General features: G+C 34.3%; 2 protein-coding genes across 2 annotated transcripts; one reads left to right on the top strand and one right to left on the bottom strand.

Moving 5' to 3' along the window:
- Positions 1-1870: 1870 nt before the first annotated feature.
- Positions 1871-3998, top strand: KY384_006733 (uncharacterized protein; the record flags this gene model as incomplete). Its single annotated transcript, XM_044815226.1, has 3 exons — positions 1871-2046; positions 2303-2557; positions 2615-3998. 3 exons carry the CDS (start codon positions 1871-1873, stop codon positions 3996-3998), a joined length of 1815 nt encoding a protein of 604 aa, XP_044667844.1.
- Positions 3999-4889: 891 nt separating this feature from the next.
- KY384_006732 (uncharacterized protein) lies at positions 4890-5936 on the bottom strand (the record flags this gene model as incomplete). Its single annotated transcript, XM_044815225.1, has 1 exon — positions 4890-5936. One exon carries the CDS (start codon positions 5934-5936, stop codon positions 4890-4892), a length of 1047 nt encoding a protein of 348 aa, XP_044667843.1.
- Between the last annotated feature and the right edge of the window lie 7533 nt (positions 5937-13469).

Below are 13469 nucleotides of genomic sequence, written 5' to 3'. Positions count from 1 at the left end.
GGTAGAGGTGGGAGGAGGAGAAGGAGGAGGCTCCTGCTCGAAGGGATATGGTTAGCTCAAGGAGACTAGCAATGTGGTTGGGTGCGGAAATTGCCTACTACGTTCTTGTCCGCTCTTGTAGCGAGAGCTAGGAGGTTGTCGTGAGCATTACCGTAGAAGCTCTCGTACTGGTAAAGAGCGATTAATTCGTCGCTATCGAGCTTTTCGCCTAAGGTAGGCGGGATGTTACGGAAGAACTTCAAGATTGTTGATAGAAAGCGACACAACGCGACGCGATGCGACGCGAGAATGACGCGCTAAGCTCGGGTCGGAGAAACATTTACGCTGGCTATGTTATATGGTATGTCTTCGGATTCTCTTCGTGATAGATACATACTTCACCCGCCAATTCATAAAGATTGCTCGCATAATCATACAAGAGCACCTAACACGTCTCCGTCATGAAGGCAACAGATCTAAGCACGTACCTAGACTGTCAACAAGAAGCCTTGACCCCTCTCCTCTCCTTAACGCCCCAGCCCCCCTACCTCTCGCTCACGGAAGCGTTGTTGCCCACGATTGCCTCGAGATACCCTAAATTGCGATATTGAGGGAAGTTGGCTAGGGTGTTAAGCACGGGGGTTGGTGAAGACCAGGACACACAATGATGGCAGAGGCTGGATGCTTAGTGGAAATGGTAATATCGTGCAGCTACAAGAGTGATTTGGGCAACCGCAAGGTCACATGAGATGTCCATGGTGTGCTACTGCGTGAGAACGCTGCAGTGGAGTGTGGTCATCTCACCAGTTGCGTGGGTTGGCAGAGGCGAAACTGCGTTATCTAGATGAACAAAGCTCTCGACAGGCTAGGTCAACCCCCTCTTGAGGTCGACTTGGGTGGCCGTGCGAGGTCATGGTTGTGGCGCTGCAAGACTGTTGCCGAAGAGCTCTGTGGAGAGTAATCACGATTGTGGTAAATCCTAGGCCGCCTACATGGATGAAAAGGTCGTCTGGTCAAGAGAAGACCGTGGCGATTACCAGCGCATCTAGCAACTCATTGAGTATATTAGGCGGTACGAAGAGCCTGATAAAAATATGTGGGGAAAGGAGTATACGCTCAAGGGGAGAAAATCAAATCATCGCCAAGGGAACAATTCGGGAAGAAGCTAGCACAACTGTCAAGGTGAAATCATTGGTGTACTGCTATGAGACGAGATTATGGCGAAGCTATTCTTTCACATGTGTAATGTTAATCGACGGAGACAGAATTGCGTCGGCAACTGTCACTACAGCGAGCTAGGGACGTGATATTGTACGCGAAAAGCTATGCAAAGCTCTAATGCAGCACGATACCCTTTCACTGGCACCATCTAGAACGCATCATATAACGACCAACAACTAAGGTCTTGACGAAGGTGTGTCTTGAATGGCAGAGAGAACCTTGCACTTAGGGAACTCACCAGCGATATCGATGTTGAACAATAAAAGCTTTGCTGAGGTTGATGACAAGGCTGAGTCCGCAGCACTAAACGCTGAGCTTTCTGAAAACGCAGTTGGCCACCCTATTCATGTCGCCTACCATTCTCATACAGATTAATCTTCCATTTGCATGAAGGTTGAGGGATCTATGGTTCAGATCCGTATCAGAAGGCGATGAGATGCACGCACGGGGGTCGCTACTCCTTTTGGATGCGTGTCCAGCGTCCACGCCTTGCTGCGCCGCTCTCACAATATACATATGCGAGTCAAAGGGGAGTGCAGTATTGATTGACATCAATCTCCCACAGGGCTCTTAGCTCGCCGCGAAAAGCGTGCACGAGGCGCAGTCCGTTTCCTGTTCACAGATTGCAGGCCCAAGCCTCCATCTGCAGCAGTAAGAAGCATCCTTCTCCATGCATGGCCAACCACAATACACTCGAGCTACGTTCTTACGGAGTCGTGATACACAGTGTGCATGTGGCATAGTCGGCGCACCTAACACCCAACCTACTGGTCGCGCATCGGCGATCATTTTGCTGCAAAAGAGCTCTGTGCTCGCAGATGTAATCAAATCCTCCGTCGTGGAATCGTAAGTAAACCCCTTATTTTCAATGATTCAGAAGGTTGACTGTTCCTTACCCATCCCCAGTTCTAGTGTGACTAAAGTCGGAGGACTTTAAGACTACGAGACCTTTCCCCATTATGAGGCTATTACTGCTCTACGTCTTAGTACGCCATGTAGCTGCAGCTGACATATGTACGCTATTTAATCAGAGAGGTCTGTGTTGCTGGTTCTAAGTTATTCAATCGCACTAACAGAACAAGCTTTGATTCTACGGAACAAGCTCTACTTCATGGCTGGATCTTACGTTCTTCTCGGGGACTCCATGTATACAAATGGTACCTCACCTTCGACTCAAAGGCAACATCTCTGATACATTCGATGTAGAAACGTCGCTGTTCTCTCTCGATCTCAGCAGCTCCTTTCCCTTGAATGGAATGCTGAGGAATTCATACTTCCATAACGACACGATCTTCGTCGAGACAACTCCGAGGAGTATAGAAGGCCCCACAAACGTGACTGGCGCATTCTGGACAAAGTAGGTTTCTGCTTTACATGCCCATATGTACGAACAGACAAGACTGACGATTCCTAGTGTAAATCAAAGCACACTCTATACTGTTGGTGGCTACAGTAACAACGACATGAGCCAGTCTGCGCTTCCCGCATACTCTACACAAGACGATGTTTGGAGTTCCGTAAATGTTGCGGGAGGACGTTACAACAAAGACAACCGTGACACGGCTATGGTCGCCTCTACAGCCAAAGGCGGGGGCTCCCTCTCTTTCATTGCAGGCGGCATAGATTACATTCAAGGAATGGTGATCTTCAACTCCTCCGATCCCAGCCAGCCGTCTTGGGAAAACGTCACGGATATCGACGTCCCCTACTTCTGGGACCCTACTACCCAGTATCTACGCTACGGCGAAGCTGGCATTTTGGTATCTATCGGTGGTTGGGAGTCAGAGTGGCACAACTCGACTGGAGTTCAACTAAGAGACATGAGCAGCATTCAAATTTATGACATTGCTGGCCGAAGATGGTTTACTGTATTTGCCACCGGCAATATACCCCCGCCACGTGGCAGCTTTTGCTCCGGTATAAGCGCTGCACCTGATGACTCGAGCTTTCAAATGCTTATCTATGGTGGTGTTCGAATAGGGAAAGGTACCTTAAGTGATACGTATAGCCTTGTTATGCCTGCATTTGAATGGATAAAGATCAACACAACAGCCGAATATACGCCTCTCCAAAACTCGTCCCTGGGTCGAGGGGATCACTTCTGCGATACGTATCAGGATCGCCAGCTCATCGTACTAGGCGGCCAGGATGGCGAGCATGCTAATGAGACCCCTTGTGATCAGAATTACCCTGCAATGAAGATGTTGGATACAACAACGTACGAATGGCAAACTCAATGGCCTTTGAATGACACAAAGTATAGGGTTCCCCCAGCCGTGATCAGCATTGTTGGAGGTGGTCCCGACGGCGGTGCAAGACCAGCGCTTTCGTGGCAAGAAACGCTAGGAAATAACGTAGAAATCTTTAATAGAACTATCCCAAGATATGACCCCGACCATCCCAGTCAGAATGTTAATCTATCGGGTCCCAGTGTGCCGCCACCAATCTCAAGAGACAAGAAAAAAACATCTGGAGCTACCTCGAGAGAGACCATTATCGGCGTGGCCGTTGGCGGCTCTATTGGAGTAGCCGTGCTGAGCGGTATATGCTATTTCATTGGTCGAAAACGAGGATACCATAAACAAAGCAAAGAATTTACCTGGCAGAAAGCGGAGCTGAGTGCCAAATCTTCGCATCCTTTAGCGGGACAAATGCCTCACACAACGGTCGAAGTACACGGCGATGACCCGCAAGGTTTGAGGACGAGAGAGCTTGACGATGAACAAAGTCGATTAGAAGCGCCTGCTGGAGCAGTGAGATATGAGCTGCCCGAGTTGTACGTCTCGACAAGGTCGTGATCCGTCCGTTCAATACCATTATTACAGAACGTCAAAAGCGACGCTCGCAACGAAGCTCTAGCTGTCTCTGTAAACACACGCACTTATAGACTTTTTATTGCACCGATCATGTTTAAATATCCTAACTCTGCGCCTGTTGTGGAACACCTTGTGTTTCTAAGGGCTGCTTCTATGCAAGGACATTGGAGCATCAATTTGTCGGCAGACTAATTAAAAGGACCTTTCGAGATAAAAAAGGCTATAGGTCGAGGATAGCTGCAATCGGCAAGCTTCGTACGTAGCAATAAACACCTGCTAACGCAGAGGACGCAGCTTCCAACGTGGCTGAAATCTTAGGAGTAACAAGCAAAATGCCTCAAGTTTATCGCAAGATCCGTCGAAATGTTTGCGCAGTGAAAGATGCCGTTAGTTATCGCGTAACTTATACAAGATTCACTTTCTTGTCTATCTTCGCGCTAGCTGTTGCTCCTTTTTCCTTGCTTCTCTCCTTGCTCACACATTTATCCTATACATTCTCCTTCCTCAAAGTAACCTACCTCTGTATTGACTCAGGATCACCTTGACGTAGCTAGAGGTCTCTTAAGGGTTAGGACGCTAACTCAAGCCTTAACGTTCGTCCTCAACAGCTGCTAAAGGGCTTTATCAGGCCTGCAGAGTAATGTCAGCCGAGTTAATCAATCGCCACTCTCGATTGGGAAGAACAATTGGGATTTTTATATTATTTACTAATCAACAACGGCCTTGGAGAAGTACGTTACAAGATTTGACCACCAGAACCTTCGCCTAGACTTCAACCGCTTGATACATATCTAGCTATCTAAAGCTTACGCACAACTACTCGGCATTCACTCTCTTGTCTTTGCGACCATGGCTACGTCAGATATGTGAAGTCTAGTAAAGGGTTGCTCGAGTTCCGGTCGATAGTTGCGCTTGAGCATTATCCAAGTTTGTCATACCGATAGCTTCTATCGCAGGTGCAGTTTCCGAAGCCGTGGCAACAGCCCTGGCTGCCTCTTGCGCGGCTTCCACCGAGGTACACGGATTGGACGGATCGCTCAAGATATCAGCAGTCTGACTCACTGTCGCTTGTTGCTGCGACGTGATGGGAAGGATGGGGAGAGGTGGCCGTTGACCTCGTGTCATGGCCCGGATATTGATGGCCACCCTGTGCGCCATTCCGATCCACGTGAGACCAACGATTGAGCCGCCGGGGCCCTGGCCTGCTTGACTGGTCAGGTACGCTCGCATGTTCTGGCCGAAGGTCACGAATCCGGTGACTACGGCAGCGTTTTCAATGCTGATCAGTACTGCCTGGTCAGTGATGTTCTGATGGTTCCACGCTTGGACGGCAGCAGTACCAGCCGCTCCGACAGCTGCCCCGAGGAACGAGTCGATGATGATGAATGAGATCTCGCCGATGTTGAGGAGACGGCGCAGCTCATCGTGCACTGGGACAAGATCGTCACGATTTTGAGGGCAGACGAGTTTGTTGGTGACGTCTTCGCAGGTCTTTAACAAGTTGTCGATGTTGCTGAGCATATGGGCTTTTCGTTTTGCATCCGCGTTCGGATCCCCAAAAAAAAGCTCGACATCGTTCGTCATTTCTAGAAAGGTAGCGACTTCGGTTTGGGTCCCATTGGTAAATGTATAGGGGCCAATGATCGAGTTGCCATTGATGCCAGTGGGACCAGGCTTAGTATCGGCAGTGATTTTGTAGTTCACTCCAGAGTCTGTCCAGACGTAGGTGGCCTGATCGTTTTGCAGAGTAAAATCTGCTTGTTTCCCTGGTGGAACAGTCTGAAATGACTTCCATTCGCCAGGAGGGTTCGGTCCTGGTTTTGGTTCAACGAGAACCCAGTCATTGTTGCTCCCAAACCCTAGGAATGGGTGAGAGTTTGTTAATGCCACGAAGAGCGGTACCAGGACCTTGAGATACATTATGCAATGGTTGGGGAAGGTATGCACAAACGAAGACTGTCACTACACAAGGCTTAGCCTGCTTCTTAAGAGGAGGATATTGATCATGGTATGGATTCGTGTTTGCTTCTTATATTCGGAGAGGCTGCTTTACGGATAGATTTGATATCCCGCGATGCATGTACTGAGCCTTAAGATGGCTACCTAATCTCTCAGAGGCAAAAGCGGAATCTATCAACGCTTGCATGGCATACTAGAGCGTAGCTAGCAGCATTTGACAATCATGAAACGAAGAGCCCTCAATATCTCGCCAAAATTTTCAGTATTTGGAACGGAGCTGCTTTTCAATTGGATAGCCAAGGCGCTATTGAGTTTCACTCTAAGCTTCCCCACTACGTCCGTCCCATCGCTGCTTAACATTCGGGGGCCAGGCGGGACTCGGGCGATTCTGCCGCGCATCGAAGAGTTTCCGTCGAGTATAGGGTCTAGGGGCGATCTCAGTACGTATGAAGGTTGCAGCTAGTCGATCGTTGTTACCTTTGTAAACGAATCGGATTCCTCTCCGGTGACATTATTAATCTTGGTCAGGAGATCTTGGGATGCAAGCGGCCTGGACGTTGCGTCAGCTTGAGACATCACCAATCGCATAACGTTCCGACCTCCCGCTCCAACATTAGCCCCTGCATAGAGTCCTGTCCACTTGGCATCTGTTTAAAATGGCAGCGTTAAGGTTCCCATCATTATCCGCATGTGACTGCAGCTAAACATGGGAACCCTCTTTGCCCGTGAAATGTATCTGACACGACACAAGGGTTTGTAAACGCCAAACTTGAGAACAACTCGGTCTATTCAAATTTTGAAATTCAATAGGGCTTTCCAGTCCTCAATAAGGGTCAAGATTCTCAACCTGGAACTTCCTCTTATGCCTGATATCGGTAGCGAGACCAAGTGCTGCGATTAAGGGTTAAGACCTAAAGGAGCTCACGCCATTCGTTTTCCTAGGCAAAGAGTTGCGTCCAGATCCGTTGTAGGAGAATTTGCACATTTCTGACGGGACTGCCAACCACCGCAGCAAGGTCCCTAAAGCGTAAGCATATATGTTTAACACTGAACGATGGAAACTATTAAGTTGCAAGCCCTTATGCTCTATGAAAACTAAGTGTCATCTTCCGCGCTCACACTTGAGTGGACAGAAGATGAATCAGTCCCCGGCGAAGATTCATCGCCCGCTGTGTCGCTTTGGCGTATTTGATGAAGGTAACTAGAGATTGCGAAAGTGTAGATGATGGTCATATTCTTACTCAAATGGGTGGTTATCGACGCTTTCCCACTGTTCGCAGTAGTGCCTGCACATACTAGGTATGTCTTCCGTTATGACTCGCGCTATATAATTGAAGACTAAGAAGGCCTTGGACTCTATAACTACAGCCCACACGCTTCCTCATCTCGTGCGGTACTGTCTAGATTCGGATCAATTGCGAAAACACTCTTGTTAAAGCGAGACTCGAGTGAATTGAACAGCTCGTTGCGGGTACTAGTAATAGCCACATAATCTCAACATAGCTTATTAGATATATTTGGGCACTCTTTGCCTCTTATTGCTTCCATAAGGCGTTGCCTAAAGTTCAATTGCGGAAAATATTCATTACGTTGGACTGGACTATAATTTGCTTTTGTCGTTTATTACACCTAATTGACCAACTAGTTAGTTTAGCCAATGAGTCTACTTGAATAGTCAATTAGTTAGCTAAATAAATAGCTTAACTAATAAGTTATTAAGATATCTTATCTACTAATTTTATCCTACTTTTAGTGGAGTAAAGGTTTCTATATAAATAGCTTATAATAATTATTATTTAATATTATTTTATTATTAAGCTTACTTACTATAGTATTTCTATATTAACTTAAGTATTAATACTTATTAAATATAATAAAATTTATTATATATTATTATTATTTAAGTCTTAAACTAAATAATAGAGTCTTTAGCCTCTTTTACTTTTTTCTTTTTTTATTTTTATTTTTTAATTTAATTAAATCTTATAGCTCTAAGACTACTTATAATAATTAAGCCCTTTAACTTTAATACTATATTACTTTAGTAGTATCTTTTTCTACTAGTATAGTATATACTCTAGCTAATCTTTTTAATAATATTTCTTACTATCAATTTCTTTTAAGCTAAATTCTTAATAACTATAAGTATAATCTCTTTACTACTAACTCTTTTAATCTTTTTAGCCTTAAATATTAATAATAATATTTATAATTTTTTAAAGCTTAAATTTTTAAAGTCTATATAAGATCTTAATTATATAAACTATTTCTAATTAATATAAAAATAATACTTTAACTAAAAATATTAGTTATTAAACCTTAATATAAAAACTAAAAATTTAAATAAAGTTAATAATAAAATATTATAATTAAGAAGTTTATATTTTAAAAGAGAATACTATAGTAATAATTTTAAATAATAGAAATTTAAAACTTTTTAAAGTATTAAGTTATTATTATAAATAAAGCTTAGTTAATAATTATTAAATATTATAAATATTTAAATTACTTTAGTATTATTAAAGCTTTTATAAAAGTAATTAATATTTATATAAATTTAAAACTAAGTTTTAATTTTTTTTAAATATAAATTTCTAAAAAATTTTAACTAAAGCTAATTTAACTTTAGTTATAGAAATAAAAAAAAATAAAAAGTTAATAAAGATTTGAATTTAAATATAGTTAAATATAATTTAAGAAAACTTATTAAGAATATAAATTAGTTTTAAATCTTTTTAATTTAAAGTTAATAACTTTAAATAATAGTTTATAAATTAATAATAAATCTTAGTATTATTAAAATATTACTAGCTTATAAATATTTAGACATAAGTAATAAATAATATTAAAAACCTTAATTAAATACTAAATATTTATTAGTAAATAAGTTTTAAACTATAATTATAATTATAAATCAATAATTTTTATATATATATACTTTAGAGTAAAGTATTTTTAATTAGATTACTCTAGGCTAAAAATAAACTTATATACTTAAATATAAGGACTAAGTTATATTAAGTAAATATTTAAAGAAATATATTAAGTATAAGCTTTAATAAATAATATAAGTTATATAGTTAATTAATAATAAATTAATTAAAAGCTATTTAATAAGTTATAATAAAAATAATATTTAATACTAAGTTAAGTAGGGCTAAGCTAAGCCTAATTAAGATATTCTATTCTTTTTATATTTTAATTTATAATAAGATCTCTTTAAATTTAAAGTTTATTATATTATTATTTAAAAAGCTTAAGTTATATAAAATAATAATATTAAAAAACTAATAATTATATATTAAATTTTTTTTAATTTTTATTTAATTTTTATATAATATAATTATTTAAAAAAAACTAAATAATAAATATATTAAATATTAAATTTTATATTATTTTTAAAGTTTTTTAAATTTATTAATATTACTAACTTTTTATTAAATCTTTATTAAGATTAAATATAGTTTAATATATTATTATATATATATTAAATATTAAATTTTATATTATTTTTAAAGTTTTTTAAATTTATTAATATTACTAACTTTTTATTAAATCTTTATTAAGATTAAATATAGTTTAATATATTATTATATATATATTAATTATTTAAATAATCTTTTTATATAAAAATTTTAACTCTAATAATAAAAATAAATATTAAATTATATATTATTTCTAAGAATTTTAGAAACTTTATATATATTATTATTTAATAAATATTTATAAAAATTAAATAAAGTTTAATATATTATTATATATATTAATTATTTTAAATTTTTATTATAAAAATTATAATTTAAAAATAAGAATATTTAAAAAAAAGCTATTTATACTATATATAGCGTAGTAATTTTCTAGTAATAAATTTTTTTTAATTTTAGATTTTAATTTTATTAAAAAAATTTATTATATATTTTAATGAAAAATTAAGTAAATAGTTTTTATTTTTTTTTTAATAAATTTTAATAATTATTACTTTTTAATTTATTTATTATATAGCTTCCTTCTAATAGTTATAAATATATAGATATTATTTTATTAAATTAATTATTAAATTTAATAAGTATATTTTAAATTTCTTAAAAGTAATTATTATTTAAATTAATTAATTATTATAAAACTTATTTTATAATTATATTAATATTCTTTTTAAAAACTATATATTAAAAAATAGTTTAATTATAATTTAATAGAAAATAGTTAAAGCTATAAAAAAATCTATTTTTTATATTTTAGAAAAAGTAAATATATTTCCTTTTATTTTTACCTTTATAGGAAGTTAATTTTTTCTAGTTTTATAAATTTAAATTTAATAAATAAAATTATTTAAGTTATTAGTATACTTATAAGTATAGTTCTAAGTAGTTTTTTAGATTTTATATAAGAGTTTTAGATTTTTAGTTTTTATTTTCTATATTTAGCTTTTAAAATATAGTTATATTACTTAAGATTAGTAAAATCTTTATTATTTTTAAAAAGTAAGTTAAATCCACTTACTCTATATAGTTATTTCTATTTATAATCTAAATAATTTATTTTTAATTATAATTTAATAACTTAATTATACTTAAAGGCTTTTAGAATAGTAGCTATTACTTATTACTTTAAATCTCTTTTATAAGTAAAAGTAATTAAAACTATAATTTTATAGCTAGTAATACCTTAGTATTCTAAAAGATATAAAATAATATTTAGATTATTTAAAAAGCTAATGACTAAGAATTCTTTTCTTAAAATAAAAACTTTTTATAATTAAATCTATTAATAAGTTTTACTTACTTTTAAAGCTTTAAATCTATTAAAATAAGCTTAATAGTAAAATATAAAGAAAAGTAGACTTACTAAGCTATAAAAGCTTTAGCTTTTTAGTTCTCTTAGTATTACTATAGTACTAGCCCCTAATAAGTATCTAACTTTATAAAAGTAAATATATTTAAATAAAATTATATTAGAAACTAATCCCTTAAATAACTTATTATTCTAGGTAAAAATATTTTTTAAATCTTCTTATATAAATTAGTAAATTAACTTTAATAAATCTATAAATAATAGTGTTAAAGGATAGATTATATTTAAATAAAAGAAGTTAAGGTTTTTTAAATAAAATTAAGTTTTAGAAAAATATTAAAGCTAGTCTAATTAAGATATATAGTCTAGAACTTATATTATAGAAAAGGTTAATAGTATAGGGCGTATATTTGAAATCTTAGACAATTATATTAAAAGACAATTAAGTAAAATTAGATTAATTAATTTTTAAGAAGGGAGAACCTCCTTATTTATAAATGAAAAACTATTTAAGGATTTATAATCTTTATATTTCTAATTATAGAATATAATTATAATTACTAATATTACTATAAGCTTATATTATAAATCTAAGCAATTTATTATAAAAGCTTATAATCTTATATTAGATTTAAGGCTTATACTTATATTTAAAATTAGTTTTACTACTAATTTACTATAATAGTAATTTAATTCTAAATATATTTATTAATAGTTTTAATTACTAAGCTTATATAATATATATTTTATTATATATATTTATATTATTTAGCTTAATTATATAATTAACTTATTTTAAGTTAATAGATTATAATATAGTAAGATTATAGTCTTTTTATAATAAACTTAATATATACTTTTATATTTTTAATATTAATTTATATTTTAATACTTTAATTAATAATAATATATTTATAATATAAATAAATATAGAAATTAATACTAATAATTAGTATATCTTTTATAAAAGATAAGTAGATATTATATTAAAATATAAAACTAAAGTTTAGATTAAGACTTAATATATATATTATAACTTAGAAATATATTATAAGAAGGAACCTGTTTCTTTAAGTTCTTAAATATTTTTCTTTATTCTAGATTATAAATTATTTCCTATTATAAACTATAAGCTCTCTTAAATTTCTTATACTTTAATATAATAGAAAACTTAAAAATTTTTACTTAAATAAATACTTATTATTAAATCTTTAATTAATTAGAAAAACTTTCCTTTAATATTTTATTTAGTTTAATAGTTTTTATTATAGATCTTTATTAAATAATAATATTTATTTATTATATTTTACTATTATAGGCTCTATATTAAATATTTTATATACTATTATATTATATTAAAAGAATATAGTATTAAGAATAAGAACTTAAATAAGATTAATATTAACTAGCTATAGAAAATTATTTTAATAGTAATGAAATATCTCTTACTATTCTCTCCTATTAATAAAAAATAATAAGATATTAAAGAACTACCTTAATAATATATTAAGTTTATTTTAATATTAAAAGTAAGCTTATAATAGTCTTATTTCTAAGTAAGTAATATAAGTTAATTATAGTAACTAAGAATCTTAATATAAAGCTATAAATATATAGTAATTTAGAGTAAGTTATCTCTAATAAGAGTTAGCTTTTAATAAATAATAAATTTATTAATAATAACTTTACTAATAGAAATACTAATTCTTAGATTATATAGCTTATTATAGCCTCTAAAGATTAGTATTATTAATAGTTTAATAGACTATTAATAGTTTAGTTAAGTTAAATAATTAGTTTAATAAATAGTTATTTATTTTACAAATTATACTAATTACTAGTAATCTAGTTTAAGTTTATAAACTAATTATTTTAATTAATAGTTAATATATTAAATAATTTCTAAAGTTTTTTACTAGGAGATAAGAATTAGAAATAAAATTATATAAAGTTAATTCTTTTTTAATATTTTAAAAGAATAAATATCTTAGTAAATTAAAAGTTAAACTAGTTAACCTATTAATTATCTACTCTAGCCTTTATATTAATTACTAAACTATTAGTTTTACTACTAATAGTTTAGTCTAAACTTTAAACTAGGACTATTTAAACTATTAGTAATACTGTTAAAGATTAAGATAAAACTTTGTCTTAAAAAACCTTTAGCACTGACTACATCTATATATAATAATGTTAAGGATAGCATCACTATCCTATTGCGAGTCTACGCTATCAACATAACCGCCGAAGCCGTGATAGTGTAGACTCGAGACTACTAGAGTGTTCCTATTCACTAGGCCTAAACTAGTCGCTAACAATGACCGCGTGCGAATCATTGATAACTCGCTAAACAAGTCGCATCCGTCTAGCCTTCAGGTAGTTATCGTAGCCACAGAGCAAAAAGCCTAGGGACAGTCAACCCAGCCGCATAGGTCCGCTGATGGATTTAAGGGCCGATCGTAGGCCCAAGATAGAGGATCTGGTGATGCTAAAGCCTAGCACGCCGCGTGTGAAAGAGGTTGATATTACGAAGCTCTTAGATGGGCTAGACGATGGGGAGTTAAATGTTCGCATGCAATCGAAGGGTCGCAGGTGATGGCATATAGAGGTAGAGGCAGGACATGATGGCAAGGTGCCAGCATCTTTGTGCAAGGCTCTCGTTCCTCCTTTGATGCTTGCAGATGAAATTGGCATAAAGATTAA

This window comes from Bacidia gigantensis, assembly GCF_019456465.1.
Source record: "Bacidia gigantensis strain McMullin 20006 chromosome Unknown contig_253, whole genome shotgun sequence".
In the NCBI taxonomy this organism is placed as follows: Eukaryota; Fungi; Ascomycota; class Lecanoromycetes; order Lecanorales; family Ramalinaceae; genus Bacidia; species Bacidia gigantensis.
Note: the sequence above shows the minus strand (reverse complement) of the source record. Positions and strands in the feature narration are given on the sequence as shown.